This window comes from Channa argus, chromosome 20 (genome assembly GCF_033026475.1).
Source record: "Channa argus isolate prfri chromosome 20, Channa argus male v1.0, whole genome shotgun sequence".
Lineage (NCBI taxonomy): Eukaryota > Metazoa > Chordata > Actinopteri > Anabantiformes > Channidae > Channa > Channa argus.
The window spans coordinates 16811654-16830487 of NC_090216.1; the positions used below are offsets into that span (position 1 = coordinate 16811654).

Here is an 18834-nt window from a genome sequence, read left to right on the forward strand (position 1 = left end):
TTCTTGTACAAGTGAAGTAGTGTGTCTTCCCCGTCCTTTATCTTAAAGCCAACTCTCTGTCCTTCACACATGCTAGCCCCCCCCCCCCCCCATGAGTTATGGTGGTGTTGCTGTTGTAAAGGCCTCTGGACTCTCAGCGCCTGGGGGACTTCTACTTTGTCTCTCAGCAACAACTATAGAGCAGCGCAGACAGAGCAGCCGAGCCCTGATGCATTAACGTGTCGTAAAACCTGTGGCGCTCAGAGTCACTTAGGCAGGATGCAGCTGAGAGTCCTGACAGAAACAAGTTGCAGACTTTAGAGTCTCTGACAGAAGTTGTGAAAGTACACAAATGCAATTTCCAAGTTAAGGTTTCTATGTCCAACTGTTTTAGGCTTCAAAAATGTTGTAAAGTTAACCTTTCTTCTGCATTGTGTCCAAAGCCTGTTGTCCTCATCACTGACCAAACAAAGGCTCTGACGCACATTCAAAAAAAGCACAGTCCCAGTGTTAAAGGAAAGGATGCCATGGCTGTTGCCTGGAGAGGGAGCAGATAAAGTTGGAGGCAGTGATAATGCAGCCAAAGCTGAGAACTAATGCTATGGAAATGACTGGATTTCTCTTTGTAGGGTACAAGTTTTCTCCTGGCAGGAGCAGCACAGTCAGCGAGAGCTGTGGCTGATTGGCTCTATTAGTGTGGAATTTATAGAAAGAACTGGAAGCTTTCTTTAGTACAGTAGAATAAAGTTGCTATAAACCTGTACATCTAAATGTCTTCATTTGATGCCATATGTCCACTACAGAGAAAGTTTATTTACCCTTTATTGAAAGAATTGCTTGAAATATAATCTAGACTCATATCTCATATTCATTGAGTTATTTTATATAAGGAGTACTTTGATTTTCTGTGGACTACTCCAAATATTCTTTGAGCTAAGTAACATTTTGAATCTTCTTTTCCTTTGGGCTGTTTCCCTTTCAGGAGTCGCCACAGTGACTAATGTGCCTCCATGTAACTCTGTCCTCTGCATCCTCTTCTCTCACACCAAGTAACTTCATGTCCTCCCTCACTACATCCATAAATGTCCTCTTTGGTCTTCCTCTAGACCTCCTGCCTGGCAGCTCCAACCTCAGCATCCTTCTACTGATATATTCACAGTTTTTCCTCTGAACATGTCCAAACCACTGTCTGTATTCTGTCTTGCTGTGGCTAAGCTTCATTCCTCTGTTTTCCAGAGCAGACCTCCACCTCTCTAGATTTTCCTCCACCTGCTCTCTGCTCTCACTACAAATCACAATGTCATCTGCAAACATCATAGTCCATGGAGATTCCTGTCTAACCTCATCTGTCATCCTACCTGTGGGGCAAAACCACTAACATCATTGAACATCAACCCTTCAACTTCCAGCTTCAGACTCATCAACCTGTCTGATACTCTTTTCACCTCTAGAACATTCCTTATAAAACTCCTCTTTCAGGATAACTCCTACTCCATTTCTCTTCCTATCTGACCCATGGTAGAACAACTTGAACCCTGCTACTAAGCTTCTAGCCTTGCTACCTTTCCACCTGGTCTCCTGGACACACAGTATGTCCACCTTCCTTCTCTGCATCATGTCAACCAACTCTCTAACCTTCCCTGTCATAGTCCCAACATTCAGTGTCTCTACTGTCAGTCCCACATTCTTAGCTTTCCTCTTCTCTCTCTTCCTACGAACACACCTTCCTCCTCTCCTTCTTCGTCAGGACTGTTACTTGTAACACTGTATTTCGAAACTGTAGTAATGATATTTATACTTAACTAAATGATCTGAGTACCTTTTTGTATTTCTTTTAACATTACATGGTCTGACCTTGGGGTGAATGTGCTGGGCAGTACAGTTTTGGGAAGGTTGACAACTGTTTTGAAACCTTTCCATTTGTGAATAATCTTTCTCACTGTAGAGCACTGAACCCAAAATTGTTTGGAAACCAGGATTTTACCAGAATAACCAGATTGATGTGCAGCATCAACTGCTTCTGTAAAACCTTTCCTTTTTGACTTTGTGTTCACACACACACAGCTGAAGTCAAGAAAACTGCAGAAACTTTTGCTTTTATAAACGTCCGCAGACCTGCTGATCAGTTACTCAGTGGCTGTTGATTAGCAGCACCTGGCTGTAACGTCTCCTCTTAGCAGTATGCATGTACTTAGTATTGGCCATGTTTTATTCCTTTGGCTTTATTTGTGATTTGTAAATAATGGCACAATGAAAAAAGACATACTAATGTTTGCACGACTGCATACACTTTCTATTAGCGTCATGCAGAGCTGAGGTTGTGGAGAATGTCCATAAAATAAAATATCAGATGTCAGAAGCTGTAAGTGATTCAATGCACTTTCTCTCTTTATATGAGATTTATGACAATATGATGTATATAATCTAAATAAAGTGAAATATGAACCTCATGTTCGACAGATGATAATATTTTCTTATGACTAGAATAGACTTTGGGTTGAGAACAAAGTATTTGAATACAAATTTAGCAAAGGCCGTTTTAAGATACGTAGATTGTTTGCAAACAGCAGAGGGCAGCACTGACACGTTGGACTGAACACGAAGAGGAAGAAGAGGAAGAGGAAGAAGAAGCAGCAGCACAAACAGAAACAGAAGCAGAAGCAGGAAGATGAAAAAGGCAGCTGACACAACTCAGGTATTCTCATATAAAACCAAGATAATCACAGAATTGTTGCCGTAAAATCATTTTTTTAAACAGCGAAACGCGAGAAATGCAGTTTAAAATCTCACTAGAAACAGATGTGATTTTGTGTTTTTCGCTGAACCTTTCCGGTTGTCCTAACGTGACGTCACTAAGCTCAGTTGTTGTTATGGCGTTACGGAGGGTAACGAGCTAATGTTACTGTAGAAAACGTGTTTTTTCGGTCAGTCAGTTCGGGAAACGTTCAGTAACCTACATCAAACTTCATTTCTCTTTCATTAATTTACCGCACCGTTCCTCTAATTCTACCTATAGCAGGTAAATCTTATGTCATATAATTAATTACATTTTTGATTTGATCAAATACCTGTTTCAATTATGTTACATTTTGTAGACTATTTATTTGCCTATTTTTACAGAATGTATCAGTTATTCATAAACAAGCGCACATTGTCATTAATCCCGTTTTTATTTAAGCTAAAACGTTATAAACTCTCTTTAAATATCAGTTGTTAGTTGGTTTTAGCGTAGCTTCTCAGTCCAAACTAAAATTTGATAGAATGATGTTGTAGCTCAGAAAATTAGCGTCATTTACATGTTACACATTAAATTGCATTAAATTATTTAATAAAAAGGTTTGATTACAAATACAAGCTTAATCTTCTAAGTGTCTACTGATAAATTTGCAGTCAGGTAGAAACAACAATATAAATAATATTAAGCTACGTTTACTATGAATATTCTATTTTCAACTTTATTAATTACATTTTCTGCCAGATTCTATGATTCAATCAAGGACCACTGAAGAAGAACTATATACTTGTGAAATTTCACACCTCAGACAAGCTGTGTTGAAAAACAATGACAGACTTGTTGAAAGAATGCTTTGCCAAGAAATCTACAAGAAAGTCATCAACTGCAGAGGTGGCTGGGGCGTTGCGGGCACGCCCCTGCACGCCGCCGTGTCTAAAGGCCATCTCAGCTGTCTGCAGGTGCTGCTAGCCCACGGCGCCCTGGTAGACTGCGTGGATGTGAAGGCTCAGACGCCTCTCTTTGCAGCTGTTCGTGGGAAATACCTCGACTGCGTCTTAGCTCTCCTGAGAGCAGGAGCCAACCCCAATGGGAACCCGTCCAATAATAGCTCACCAGTTCTCACTGCTGCGCGAGAGGGTGATGTAGAGATATTGAAGGGACTCCTTAAACACGGCGCAGAGGTGAACTCACGCTCCAAGGTCCTGCTCTGGACCTCCAGTGCCAGGGTGTTGAGTGGACCGCTGTACCTGGCTGCTGTTTACGGCCACATGGAATGTTTTAAGCTGCTGCTCATCTACGGGGCAGATCCTGATTACAACTGCACAAATGCAAAGTTGCTGAGTTCTGTCAAGCAGCCTAAAACTGTGCTGGAGATGTGCCTCAGGCACGGCTGTGGCATAGAGTACATCCAGCTGCTGATCGACTTTGGTGCAAACGTCTACCTCCCAACACTCATCATTGAGAAGTCAACGAAGCAGAACGAGGCTGTGGAACTGCTTCTGCAGGAAAGAGGTGCGGTAAAATATTAAAAATATGAATAATCTATGACTCCTTTCAACTCTGTGATCTCAAATCTCGGACATTACATACTAAGAAACCAAGCAATTTGCACATAATTGACTCAGATTTAGAAAACGTTAAAAAAAATGGAGGTTTGACTTTTCATGGGTCTGCTCAGGTTTTCTGCAAAGATTGATCTAATTTGGCAAAAGCAGGAAGGTAGAATTTAAAGATAGCGTTGTATAGATAATGAGATTAGTAAGAATAAGTATTTTCCCTCAAATTGAATAATATTTTATATAAACAGGAAACCATAGATATAGAACAAAGCATTTTAAAAAGATCTTGGTGTCCACAAAAATATGGCTGCAAAACATAAACCTTTTTATATGACCATATGTTAATATTGATACCATGTTTACCAATCCAAGATTCCCTGAAATCTTATACAATAATTGTGGTTTTCTCTTCGGTTGAATTTAAATACAAACGGACAACATACTTTAGTGGACTTTGTCTAGTTTCTCTTTGTGATGGTGCTTAAAAAAAAAAACCATGCAGCTAATACCATGTGTTAAATATGTTTTTGCTGCAGATCTCACATATCGCTGCAAAAAATATTCTGATTAGGAAATGTGCCTTTTGCATATTTTATGTCTAAGTGCAGACATTTTTTGTCCTATTCTGTGTATCCAGGAAATCCAAAGACCTTGATGTCACAGTGCCGGCTTGCCATCAGAAAATACCTCAAAAAGATTGACAAGATCCACCGTATCGATCAGCTGGAATTGCCAACAACTCTTATTAACTTCTTGCAATACAATTCAGCCCCTGTTGCTGTTCTGTATAAATAACAGAGCTGGAATTGTGTTATGTACATTTGTTTTCATGTCAGGTTAAGTCTGTGTCTATTTGCAAACCTCTCTGTCATTTTAAGATGACTGCTGCCTATCTATGTACCATTCAGTTTCATCATTAAGTTAAAACATTAAATGTGTGCTTAAGTGCGGTTTACCCTACTTATTACTTTTAGTACCTAACTCTGTTGGTTCTGAGCTGCATTTTGAAATCTCTGCTGGATCTTGTGAAAACTAAACGCTTTCTCTAATCCAGCTCTCACACTGGATCAGGCTCAGTATGTATAAAGTCACTGTGTAAAATAGTGACTTAAAGCGTGTCAGGGTCAGGACAGCTAAAGCTACAGTCTGCAACTAAAATTAACCTTAGGTTGCAAAAATCAGAGAATCGGTTACTGCCCTGCCCAGCACTCCCTGCTCCGATGCTCCACTTTTTTAGCTGCATTTACATGTAGTCATTTAGCAGACGCGTTTATCCAAAGCGACTTACAAGTGAGGTACAAGGCAGCAAGAATCTAAATCAAGGAGAAAAACATCAAAGCAAAGTCCTAACGGAAAAGTGTTTACATTTCACGAGATGAAAGTGCGAGAAAGAGATGAAAGGAAGTGGTGTTTTAATCTCTCTTTTTTTTAATAGATTTAAGTGCAAAGGAAGATGAGGAAGAGTTGTGTTTTCAGCAGTTTTTTTGAATATTGGGAGTGAGTTCGCTGAGCGTGCAGAGCTCCATTACCCTCGGGGTAGAAGTAGTTATCAAATTACAATATTAATGCCAAGTAAACCTACTAATGATGCAGAAAGTGTTGCTTTTCTCTGATTGGTCAATAGGGCGAGCCTCGCTCAAAACGTTTTTACAATCAAATCTGTCTTCGTCATGGGAGGCTTCCACAGTACGTGTCCATATTCAAAGAAGTGTTGGAGCATATTTTTATTAAACAGTAAAATAATATCCGCTGAGCTGATTGGTTGTTACAGTGATATTTATTTATTTCTCTGTGTCCTTTTTGGACACAGGGAAATACATTTTGTGATAAACTAAAACAACTGCACAAACTTTTTTTTTTCCCTATGATGACAGTAGATGAAGATTCAAAGCATAAAAAAAAAACTGCAGAAAATTGGTAATCACTGGGTCGTTTAATTGTTTAAATGTTTCACTTCTAATTCAGTGTTAATTTTAGCATTTAAATGATTAAACATGGGTCACAACGTAAGTCATGACACTGACCTGTAGATGATAGGAGACTAAACCCGGAACAGACAGAACCACACTCAATTAAAAAGCAGTGTTTGTTACTGGATTAGTCACAGTATGCAATATGAATTCAGATATTATCTGAATAAGTCAATTATGCATAGGCAACAAATGGCCAGATGAAGACTGGACAGCTTGAGTCACGTTTACAATATCCTGTCAGTACTGTAATCATAATGTGCTTTAATGTTGTGAAGGGATATTTGACACAGCAGGAGTCAAAACAGAGAAATTCATTAGCAGAAATCACATCAAATCAGACTTCAAGTATTGTAAACATGAAGAAGTAGAAAAACTGGAAGAAGAAAAACATTCAACTTTCTTATCTGATCATTTGTGTTTTGAAAAAATGATAAAGAAAACCAACGAAAGCTGGAGCCTATTCAAACATTCACAAGCTATAGTATTAGGACAATATGCATTAAGTATAAATCCCTTCCTATATGAGACATGAGTGTCAGCTGCTCATCGAAATACCTGCAGTACAATCATCCTCACAAAGTGTTTTACAAAATAGTTGCATGTTTTTAATCAACGAATTTCAAGTAGCAACAATTCAAACGAAATAATTAAACAGTGTTTCAGAATAAAACACTTCATTTGGTCCCATTATTCGGCACCACTGCGATCACATCGCGGTCACTGAGGCTTCTGTTGACATGGTGCCAGTTTTTCATGGCGGACTCAGCCCAGGCCCACGTCTAGAGACATCATCACTACAAAGCCCAGGATGGAGGTCCAGGATGCCAGCTTCCCGTTTCCGCTGGTGATGCCAAGATAAGGGGAAAGAAAAAAAAGAGAAGTTGAAAGAGAGTAGCTACACATTTGCTGCTCTTCATCCCTTCTTCCTTCTTACCTGAGTTGAGCCTCAGGTATGATGTCATCTACCACCACGTAGATCATCGCCCCGGCAGCAAACGCCAACGCATACGGCAACAAAGGTTCTGCTAAAACTACGGCAGAAGCACCAAGCATGCCAGCAAGCGGCTCTACCATCCCACTTAACTGACCGTACCTGAGGAGAAAACACTAAGTTACAACATGAAGTATCTGTACTTCAAGCCCAAGCTCTTTCTGGGTGATTAACGTCTTCTACTCTGACACAGTGCTTAGACACAGGCGTGTCTTTCCCTACCAAAAGGCCGTCCACGCTGAGAACCCTGAACCTCGGAGCGGCAAGCTCACTGCCAAGCCTTCTGGGAAATTCTGGATGCCAATACCGATAGCCAAGTTTCTGAGGAAAGACAAACAGAACACTTCAGACGATAGACATTAGTAAATGTAGTAAATAATAGTAAATGCTTCCTCTTTCTGACCCCATATCATTCAGATGGTTCTGTTGTAGAAAACAAATACTAAACAAAATGAGGCCTATTCATGTAAAAGCGTACACTTGTTCTATTCACGTCTCAGAACCAATTTTATTTCTTCAGTGTTTGTACAAAACTTTTCTTTGGTGTAATGTGAACTTTGAACCATACTCATAACTCTACACCTACTCTGACTTCCTTCTAATAGTTTGTGCTTTTAGTAGTTTTTTTTTGAAGGAAATGTAATTTAGTATTAACCCAACATTTTTAAGGGGAATTTCTTTGGTCCAGAGAACATATTAGCTAATAGAATGAACAACTGAACACACATGGTATAAAATAATGTAGCACATTATAATCTTTTATTCTGTGTAAATGAAAATGAAGTTACAGACTAGGCCATCAATGAGCAGTTATGTTAAAATGTCTAAACTGTTACAAAGTAGAACTAGACTCGTAATAAAGTTTAACACACTCGAAGAGCAGTTTTTCCATCTCCAGAAAGTAGAGAATGGCCCAGTCGTCTCAAATTGAGGGACTAGTGGAACTAGCTGATGTGTAATTCACAATAGTGCTATGCTCTGGGGCGACTGTTGCTCAGGAGGCAGAGCAGCCTTTCAATGATCCCAGGGTTGTTGTTGGTTGGATTTCCAGCTTTTCACATGCCCAAGTGACCTTGAGCAAGACACGGAACCCCAACGTAGTTATTGCAAACACTGATAGGGAGTTGGAATGAGTAAATGAGAAGCACGTCCTGCCAGAAAACTGAAAAAGAAGGCTATCTAATCATTTGTACGATAATACTACAGGGAAATATTATTACTGTATACTAGGGAAATTAACTGTAAAAAAAACAATGGTGCCTTACACTGTTGGACACTGGGCTCTCGTCAGATCTATGGTCTTGGGGACAGTTGCAAATGCCATTGGGAAACAAACCCTGGGCACTGCACAGGAGAAGGCCCATTAGGTGAGACCCTAGTCTTTCCAGGGCAAATCAAAGTTACTTGGTCTTACCAAACTTCAAAATGAGTAATATATTAGGGTACAAATATTACTGTATGGGCCAACCAGGGTTTCCTCTGTTTAGTTTATGTTGGGTATTGTAAGATTAAGAAGCTTATGTATAGTGTACTGATTATGTCATTAATGACATCATATAACTGCCTTTGAAGTGCAGATTGTCCTTTGATGTTTGTAGCAACGTAGCAACAATGTCTTCACAGGTAGAAGTGAAAGGTTCAGTGTGTAGCTGTGGAGGAACACGGTTTCTTACCGAGTTCTTTGGATTTTGCCAAACTTTGAGAAACTTGTTTGATGAAATTGTTTTGTGCACGTGTCTGTGAAATTACTGTTTCTAAACGTGCATTGTGGAATTAGTCCGTTATCGGTTAAGCTGGGAAACGTGGAATACAATAAATGTTCGGTGTGGGTCATACATCGATCTCTGAAGCGGATAATTATTGGGCCAACAAATACGAGTAAGATCGCTTCTACAGATACTTTAAAACAAAATCTTCATTTTGAGGAAAGTGACTTGATTCCTAAACTGCAAAGGTCAGAGGTCTAATGGACGGATTTCTGAACCAAGTCAACCTGGGAGACTCTGCAGTTGGAGATCGACAAAGAGTAGATGGTTTATACCTAGTGGTGATTTTATTGTAAAGGCTGCAATTCAAATAAAATATATAAACCATTTATTTTTTTAACAAAGCTTAACAAGTAGAATTTGATTCTGGACAGTTGTGCACAGATGACAGTAAACATTACTTTCAGAAAATGATAACATGGTTGCACCAGATTATTCTGTGTGGTAACAAAGAAATAGTGAGACTCCTGTTTCAGTCAACAATCCCCTGTCATCACTTTCTCCGGTACCATGATGTAGCCACCAGATGTCAGCAGCACACAACAGCACAGAGCTGCCTTTCACTGTCCAGCTGCTGTTTGTAAAGGGAAATGCTGCCTGTTTTCAACATTTCACATTTTTTTAAACACACAACTCTTAACTAATGCCAAACTGTCTTTTATTTAAAGTGAACCTACTAATTTCAGTAGTAAACAAAAACGTTGGCCCATACCGAAATATCTAATCAATATTTAACTGTCTTAATATGTTGTCCTCTGTGGATGTTTCATGACACAGCCCTTTGCCAACGTGTCTGATGAAATCCACCTTTAGGATGTGTTACACTATGAGATACACATCGTACATAAACAGCTGCCAACTCGGCTGAGACAGTAATGTTGCATTTACTTTCTCTCAAACAGGCTTATGGACAGAGCTCTGGTTGGTGATTGGTGTGACTGTGGCGCAGGAAGGTAGAGCGGTTGTCCACCAATCTCACAGTTGTTGGTTCAATCCCCGGCTCCTCCGGTCATATGTCGAAGTGTCCATGAGCAAGACACTGAACCCCAACTTAGCTGCTCCCGGTGAGTGTTGGCCAGCTGCATAGCAGCTCCCCCATCGGTGTATGAATGTGTGTGTGATTGTGAGTGTGAATGGGTGAATAAGAAGCAGTGTAAAGCGCTTTGAGTGCCAATAGGTAGAAAAGCGCTATATAAGTGCAGACCATTTACCATGTTGCCCCTGGGGCTGGGGGACAAATGGCACTGCTCACTGCAAACACTAGGTGTCAGCAGCAAATAAGACAAAGCCCATTTGCCATTTTCTTACCACAATTATTTTACAAAATCCAAACATACTAAACCAATTAAAATTAACAATATCAACTTTAGAACTGAACTAACTATCCTAATGCTCAAACCCAACTTGTAACTATTTAAAATGAAATCGGTACTAACTAGTTCCACATACAACAATAAGTTGGATATGAATTGACCATTTCATTTTTCAGTGTTGGGATGTGGTATTGTAGATAAATGAAGATTGAGATATCGGTTTGTATGTTTCTTTGTCTTCATACCAATCTTACCTGGCGCTTTCAAAAGTAGCAGATGACGTCTTTCCAATGGCTCCAAATGCAACCCCCACAGCCAAACCCTCTGCAGATACAAAAGACAAGAATTTCACAATGACTTCCAGAGATTCTTTGAAGCAATAGTCTGACAGATTGAAACACTTCAAAAAAAGGATGAGAAAACATTGACAAAGTGTACACAACCTGAAAACTAAAAGGGGCATAAAGAAGACTGGAAAAAAATGTGTCTGGAACAAACTGAGATTTACTTCATATGGTGCCTCAAGGCTTTGGTTTGTTCTTTCAGACAGAACACTGTGGTCTACTTGCAGAAGCAGTCTGAGGGGATCTCCTCTCAAAGGCATGCTCTGTTTTCTTTATAGTCTTATCTTCTATGGTCAGGTTATCTTCTGAGGAAACCTACTGCTATGTTCTTATGCCCTGTAACTAAAACTGCACGGGTAAACGTGAGTTTCTTCGGTTTGAAATATAACTCCTCCTAAAGTTCCTACAGATCCTATAGTTATGCTTCTGCCTCTTTAGCTGCAAACACTTTAAGCACTAGGACATATGAGTTGTACTAAGAAGATCTGTACTGCAGCACGCAGCATCGAGCATGTCTAAGTTCCCTCTTTGCATGCTTTGTACACCCGGAGCAGCATCCCTTCCTTCTGATCTTCCATTTGTGTCATTTCTTATGCCTGTCATGCATACTTAAAGAATACACCATTTAAACTCAAAGTGAAAAGCTCACTGAGTATGATGATGTGTGTGTGTGTTTATTATGCATGTGCAGTCAGATCTAAAAGCTGTCTGACATTCCATTAAAAAAAGCAGTCACGTGCTGCAGGGTTAATACAATGCTAAAAATGTTAATGTGGTTTAGTGACCAGCTTCTACAGATGCCATCGATCAAGCTCCCAAACACTTCCATGGTATCGTCACTGTTTTATGATGGAAGACCTTGTTTTGAGTTTGACAGTTCCTCCATGTATGGCTCACTAACTTGTTAATGTAGCTGGGTAGCATGTGAACTCGTTATCACGTTTTCTCTCTAGCACACAGCTGTAGCACCTTAAAGTACTGTAAAGGAATTTCTAGGCTCTATATAAGCAGTTTAATGCAGGTATATAACCAAGGCTAGAGATGATGCATTCAGAATCTAGGGAGTACAGAGTCAACGGTCACAGCAAGGAGGAAATGGAACCCAAGAGAGATAGTTTGCAGGCTCAGGCAGTGCTTGGATAAAGGGACATTCTGGGGCAGGGGAAGCATAAATGCAGTGAGTTTGGTCTAATTATGCCGCAGCCTAGTTGGAGCAAAGCGGCGGAAGCTGACAGGGGAAACTGGTTGTAGAGGAGACTCTAAGGCAAAAAAGGGGCCGCAAGACATAAAGGAGCAGTCACAGTGAGGAGGAAGTGAAAAAACTAAAGGTTTCTAGAAGCAAAACTCACGAAACAAAAAGTAAAGTAGATCATTTGCTTACGAAGGTGTAAAGCATGTGGCAAGGCAGCTGAAGGCTGGGACTGGGTAACGCCTCCCGAGGTGGTAGTCCCTGACCTGGCCAGTTTGCATTACAAAAATGGAGAAAGGGGCCCACAATATCCACTCATATTGGGGATTTTGCAATAAACCACTATAAATGTCATTAAATGTCCTATAATTTCACTACTGTACCACACGGCAGCTGGATACCATTAGTCAGCTAGCACCTGTGGCTGTGATACATTAGAAATCAAAGATAAAAACAAAAAGAAGCAAAAGGGGGGGTTGGTCGGGGGGAACTTGATGGGTTTCTTTGTCTGGAGCCCCCTAGGCTCTAGGATCCACTGCTGTGTCGCCTTTTGTGCCATTTTAACGCAGGGCCAACAGCAAAGAAGTAAGTATGTGCTGCAATTATGCGACTTCTTATCCACGTTACTTATTTGGTAAGACAGACATCAAAGGGGTTCTACAAACTCAGAGACCATGGCGACACAAAATACAACACAAAGATTTTCGATGCCAAAAGTAAAATGTATTAAATTATTCAAATGTATTTAAAGACCATAACTAAAGCAATAATTAAAATATGTTGGTATTTGTAACAATAAAGCAAAGTTTATATATATATATAGTAATCAATGAGTGTAGTAAAGATGAATTTATTTAACAGACTAAATAGACTATATCCACACTAAAATAAGTTTGTTCAGCTTTGTGGGTAAATTTTAATTTAAATGAAATAAATATACATCTTTACAGGAACCTCAATTTAGTGGTTCAACTGTGGAACATGTGTCACTTTGAGCAACTAATTTATTGCTTGCAATATATTCATTATCATAACATAATCAAAAACACATTTTCTGTTGACATAGAACACAATGACAGAGGACAACTGATGTTTTTCTTAAGCAGCAGTAAATGCTGTAAATGTCACACTCTCTTCACACACAGTTTTGTGTCCATGCTCTGAATAATTCATCACCATACACTGACACATCTATAATCTGAAAACTTAATGCAATACAATATAAGGAGACTGTGACCAAATAAAAGCTCAAAGAGGCAGATAAACTGTAGCTAATGATATCATAATTTAGTACAGGAAAACTAAAGCAGCTAGTCCACTAAAGCTTAACCAAAGCAGATGTAAGGCTGGTTCCTGCTGCCTTATAAGTATTTATGACATGTTTATGTAGTAACCATGATATCTCTGTGTTTGAACTGAACCAAACCACTGTGTTTCCAAAGTTGTAATCACAGTTGACCTTTAGGTGTGAAACTGGCTGCCATTTTGGTGCCTGGCATGTACGGGGTAGGATTCCACATAGTGCCCTCTCTACATGAGGTTCAGTATTTGAAACGATACCAATTTAAAGCACAGAGTTAGATTACAGCCTATCAGACACACATACAATAAAAAAAACTTTGGAAAAAATCTCTCCTGTTTCCAAAAAGTCTTGTCTTGAACTAAATATTTTCTATAGACCAATGGATTTAGCTTCCAGTGTTCTGGAGAGAACTGTGATGACTGTATTGCATCGGTAGGTGGAGCCATTCCTTTATCAGAACCAAATTGCTTATATTAGAAACTGTAGACCAAAAAAAAAACCTGGCTTTGAAGCTTTTACAATTCTGTTGCCTACGTCAAATGGTTTTTTATGGATTTTATCTCCGCATTTAACCGTATTGGTCAACATATTTCAACTAAAAGTTAGTCGCCAGCTATTAATATGAGGTTGTATATGTAAAGCCTAGGAAATCATGACAGCTCCCAAATCAATCATACATTGGACAGACCACGTATAAATATCTGAGAGCCCACATTGATGGGGATCTGATCTGGAAAACTCATGATGTAAGTGGCTGAGCTAGAATCCATCAATTACTCCGTTTCCTTCAGAGACTTTGTGTTTTTGCAGTCATGGATCAACTCTTAAATATATTTTGCTACTACTATCTGCTGTTTTGGAAACCAAAGGGCTAAATCAAAAGATTCAAATTTTCAGTTGAGTTAAGACAGCAGGAAAAAATGATGGGAGGACCTTAACCCCTCACCCCCCAGGTTATCTTTGAGCAGGCTAATAGGATTCTATCTAACTCCTCTCGTGCGTTGAACTCTTGAGTATGTGAAGTTGGACCCTGGAAGAAGATATAGGATTCCCATGTGTAAGTGTAATCGTTACAAACACTCTTTTGTTCCTTTATCGATTAAACTTATTGACCTTGATGACAGTTACAACAATAAAGACACACTGATGTAACTGCTTAGTCCCTGAGGATGTTAAGGGTGGTGTGTCATAGGACACTTTTAGAGATGTGGGCACGTGTGGATAGTGTGAATGGATACGATCAACATGATGTCACCAACGATGGCAGGAAATGTTTTATACATGTTAGTTTCATGTTTGTGTATCAATATCCGTGATCCACAAGAAATTCTCCTAAGGGACAATAAAGCAATGTTAACCTTAATCTTAATCTTACCTCCCACTGTGACTGTCTACCTGTGAGAAAACACCGAACCGATGTCACCACTTTATGAAGGCATAGTTTTGAATAAAACTATGACTTGGTGAGCTGCCGTCCATGGAAACACTCCCCATCTACTTAGAGTGACAGCAGCTTCTTTATTTTGCTGTTATTGCCTTTTGCCTTTGTTACCACATTTGAGATGATGGGACTAACCACTACTTGTGTTACAGCTGTAGAGCTACAGGTCACAAATCGCAAACTGCTCCTCATTGTTTCTTGGTAATGGGGGGCAAAGACGCATGGACTGCATAGGTATGGCTACAAATGCATGTACTTTACAGAGTAGTGATAAGAAACATTTTTCCCGGTTGTTTTATCTGTCTCACAGTGTGAGTGCATATTACCGGCATTTGTCCAGCCTTAAAACCAAGATAAAGTTGCAGAGATAAGGTAAAAATACAAAGAGAACAAAAGTGGAAAAACAACACTGAGGGAAAAAGCAGTAACAGATCAGTATTGTGATGCCTCTGCAGCTGCACACTTCAGGAGCCCAGGGGCCAATTCATCACTATCTTACGTCTGCCATCCTTGTTCTAATCAACTTCCCACTGGCTCATTCCAGGCAGACATAGTGTAGCACCCTTATGAGCTAAAGCACCCTTTAGTTCTACTACGGGTCCTGTTAGTATTCAACTTGGTCCCCTGGAACTGTGTGAAATAACCTGAGGCATAATACCAGTAGAAACTGTGCAATGAAAACCTTCAAATATATATATATTTTTCAATCAAACATTAATTCAGAGAGATCCAGTTCTGGCATTTAGTGCTGATTCTACAATACAAGAGGATGGCAAACTGTTTTAAAATTATAATGCATTTAAAAGCACAAGACTAAAACAGCAATAGTCATTTTTTGTTCTCTCCAGGTTTGAAATATGGGAGCTTTCAGTAAAGAAATTGACTCACACATTCCAAATAACTCTCTGTTTCTGTTTTTGTGGAAAAGGTAATACATGAGCAGCTACAATATTTGTATCTTTGCACTTTTGGATCAAAGCTTTTCTCGTAACAGTTATTGAGCTGTAGCACTTTAACACAGCTGGGAAAATAAGCTGGGGGTTTGGCAGTGTTTCGCAAGTTCACTGGTCTGAAAGTTTCTGTTCCAAAACGCTGTTCAGGGCTTGTAGGGGAGCATTAAAAGTCTCCACACCTGTCAGGTTTCACACATGAGACTCATGTTTTACCTTTTGTTGGTGTCTTGTGGCTGTTCAAAGAACATCTCATGGATTGCTAGAATACTAAACAAAACTAAGTTCGCTAGATATTCAAACCAAGTGGAAAGGACTTTGTAAGGCGGCTGGACTGCTATCAGTAGTGGCGATGCTGTTGTGCGGCTGAAGCAGACAGTATTTTGCATCTGAGGAGAAAACAGTGGCTCAGTTGCACAGGGAAGGACTCACTGGCTGACAATGATGTGGCTTCAAAGCATAATCTGTGTCCAGAAACTTGTATTTTTGCCTGTTACTTGTGTCTATAGAGAATTACAGAAATCCATTTCCATTTCTTTCTGTGTCCAAGGTGAAACATTTTTATATTTAATCATAAAAAACTTAGCCGCAGAAACATTACATGCCCAACCTGAGTGTGTCATTGTAAGCAGTCTTTAGGTTTTAGACTGAGATGATTACTAAGAATGTAGCTGATGGTGAATGTGATGTTTCATACCATCACTAGTGTACAGCGTGTCTTTTTTCTCGCCTTTTCTACTCCCAAAGGAAACTGCAGTTGGATTTGGGCACAACGTCGTGGGCTTTCTTTCTTTCTTTTTTTTTCTCCTGTGTGCATTGTGTGAATCCACAATAGTTGGTCTTATTCAATTCCTGCTTAATGTTCTATGCTCTTTTAGGCAAGTCGAGTGATACTGCTGACAGCCCACTGTCACAGCCGCCACTTTTTTGCGATCCCCTCTCCTCACCCATCTCCTTTTCCATTGAGCCTGCCACTACTGAAGTTCCTCTCAGCTCCCTTTTCTTTGTTACTACTACATACTACTGTAGAATTGTAAAGGTAAATTTTTTTTTCTAGTTGATTAGTGGTGAGATGTTTCTTTCAACCAGATAAAAGTCTCCTCTCACTGCTCTTAATGCTGATGCTTTATCATCGTCAAGTACTACAATCTACCATATCGTATTATTAATTGTTGGGATAAATCCCATGAGACAGTAGATTTTATATAACGCATCTAGTGGTTACACATCACTTAAATCTAAAATTTGTTCAAACGATTTCTGCATTAAGTGTTTGTGTCCTGGCCATAATGGAAAATCAGTAAAATTCTCTTAATTTCTATCCTTCGATTATCTTTAACACTTCGCAGGGGGCTGTTGCCTATCCCAGCTGTGATTGGAGGAGAAGTGGAGTACACCGTGGACAGGTCTCCAGTCTATTTTAGGGCCAACACACAGAGACATACACAGACAGACAACCTTGCTGTGAGGCGGCAGCACACACCGCTCCACCACCATGCTGTCCCTTGTCAAATTGATGATTAAAAATACTTAAAATTCAATAACTTTGAATAATGTTAGATCATTTCTTCATTCCTAGTACATTTTAGTAAGAAGCCTCAATGTTTTCTGATTTGTTCTGGTTTCAGTTTGCAGATGATGAAACTTCTTCACTTCTTCTTACTCCAGGCATTTGGTTTCTATGTTTGTATCTGTATTCAGTAATCATACCACAGTGTCAAATGTATATCTTACCTGGATACCTGGAGCAACGAATTAGGTACAACCATATCTGAGATTGTGTGGACTGAAAGCTTGGTCGAAATGCATTTCGGTTGCATTATTCCAAGTCCAGATTACATAATATATTAAACCCTGTATCACCTCAATGTGACAAATGTAAAGTTGTTTTTTTTCCCACATATGTTGTGGTTCTGTCACAAACTGACATTTTTACATGGTACTCTAAGGCAAATGGCTGAACTTGCAATCTTTGGCTGTCTGCCTGGGGCTACACAGCAGAGCTTGAGGCTTGGGATGACCGTAGCCAAGAGACCTATCTCAACGGAATGGAAATCTCCCTTAGCCCCCAGCTTTCAAAGGTGGATGGCAGGAATGGTCTCAGTTATACAGATGGAAAGACGGAGGCTCATAAGTACCAACTCGAAAAGGTTCTCAAGCATCTGGGAACACATGGAGCCTCTAGCAGGAACTGTCAACTTAAACTGCAGACTAAAGTCAATTGGTCACATTATGTAACACAATAAACCCACACATACAACCCCCCCTTTTTGTATTTCTGATTTCTGTTTTGTACTGTGGATTATCTCTTGTGCGGTGACATTTGTTTTAAATGTGTTGAAAATTCAAATAAAAACAGTATTAAAAATGCTAAATGGTTTGCACTTATATAGGGCTTTTCCACCTTACACTGCTTCTCATTCACTCATTCGCACGAACAATCACACACCAGTGGGGGAGCTGCTGTGTAGCTGACCTACACTCACTAGGTGCGATTAAGTTCAGTGTCTTGCTCAAGGACACTTCAACATGTGAGAGGAGAAGCCGGAAATCAAACCAATAACCCTGGGATTGGGGGATGACCGCTTTACCAGTTAAGCCACAATTGCCCTAAGCGACTTAGCTTTTTTTTTCTTGTTTACCTCTTTTTATAAAAAGCCATTAAGAGTTGCTTAGATCCCTGTGTGCGCTTCTTTTTATACCTGCAAAAGTTAATTCCACTATTATTTTTGAAAAAGGGAAGCCAAATATGCAAGTAACTGACTAGCATATTACTTGTAGCTGGTTGGTAGAGCAGTCGTGAACAAACCCCAGGGTCTGTGGTTTGAGTCCTGGTCGCCCAGGCTACATGTTGAAATGACCCTGGGACAAGACGCTGAAGCCTGAAGTTACTTTGGATAAAAGCATGTGCTAAATAACTGTAACTTAAACTATTAATTAGTTTAGTTAATTATGTAATAAAAAAAGTCACAAATCAAATTATATATATATATATATATATATATATATATATATATATATATATATATATATATATATATATATATATATTATAAAATAACTATATATAAAATAATATAAGATATATATTATTTTATAAAATAACACAACTCATAAAGTGCTGCATATTATGTTGTATTTTTGGATTGGCTTAATTAATAATGTTTTATAAAATCATGGTATAAGTAATTAATCTCTAGTTGTTTAGTAAAAGAAGAAGTGACCTCCATTAAATTGCTCAGTCAACCAAAAATGACAAGAATGTAGAAACATTTATTGCAGTCTATTTCCT

General features: G+C 39.3%; 2 protein-coding genes across 7 annotated transcripts in view; one reads left to right on the forward strand and one right to left on the reverse strand.

The window, feature by feature from the left end:
- Nucleotides 1-2569: 2569 nt before the first annotated feature.
- LOC137105871 (ankyrin repeat and SOCS box protein 12-like) lies at nt 2570-5222 on the forward strand. Of its 2 annotated transcripts, none has more exons than XM_067488583.1 (3): nt 2570-2674; nt 3458-4225; nt 4910-5222. In XM_067488583.1, exons 2-3 carry the CDS (start codon nt 3463-3465, stop codon nt 5065-5067), a joined length of 921 nt encoding a protein of 306 aa, XP_067344684.1. In that variant the 5' UTR covers nt 2570-2674; nt 3458-3462; the 3' UTR covers nt 5068-5222. The 2 variants fall into 2 exon arrangements, with proteins under 2 accessions (XP_067344684.1, XP_067344685.1); XM_067488584.1 differs by lacking the exon at nt 2570-2674 and adding an exon at nt 2763-2998.
- An 808-nt stretch (nt 5223-6030) lies between these two features.
- LOC137105870 (zinc transporter ZIP11-like) overlaps nt 6031-18834 on the reverse strand; it is a 138106-nt gene continuing 125302 nt past the window's right edge. For all 5 annotated transcript variants that reach the window (XM_067488582.1, XM_067488578.1, XM_067488579.1 and 2 more), the window contains exons 7-10: nt 10570-10639; nt 7459-7557; nt 7180-7338; nt 6031-7086 (exon numbers count right to left, since the gene is read on the reverse strand). In XM_067488582.1, coding sequence (XP_067344683.1) covers nt 7008-7086; nt 7180-7338; nt 7459-7557; nt 10570-10639 — 407 coding nt within the window. In that variant the 3' untranslated portion in view covers nt 6031-7007. The remainder of the gene's footprint in view (nt 7087-7179; nt 7339-7458; nt 7558-10569; nt 10640-18834) is intronic.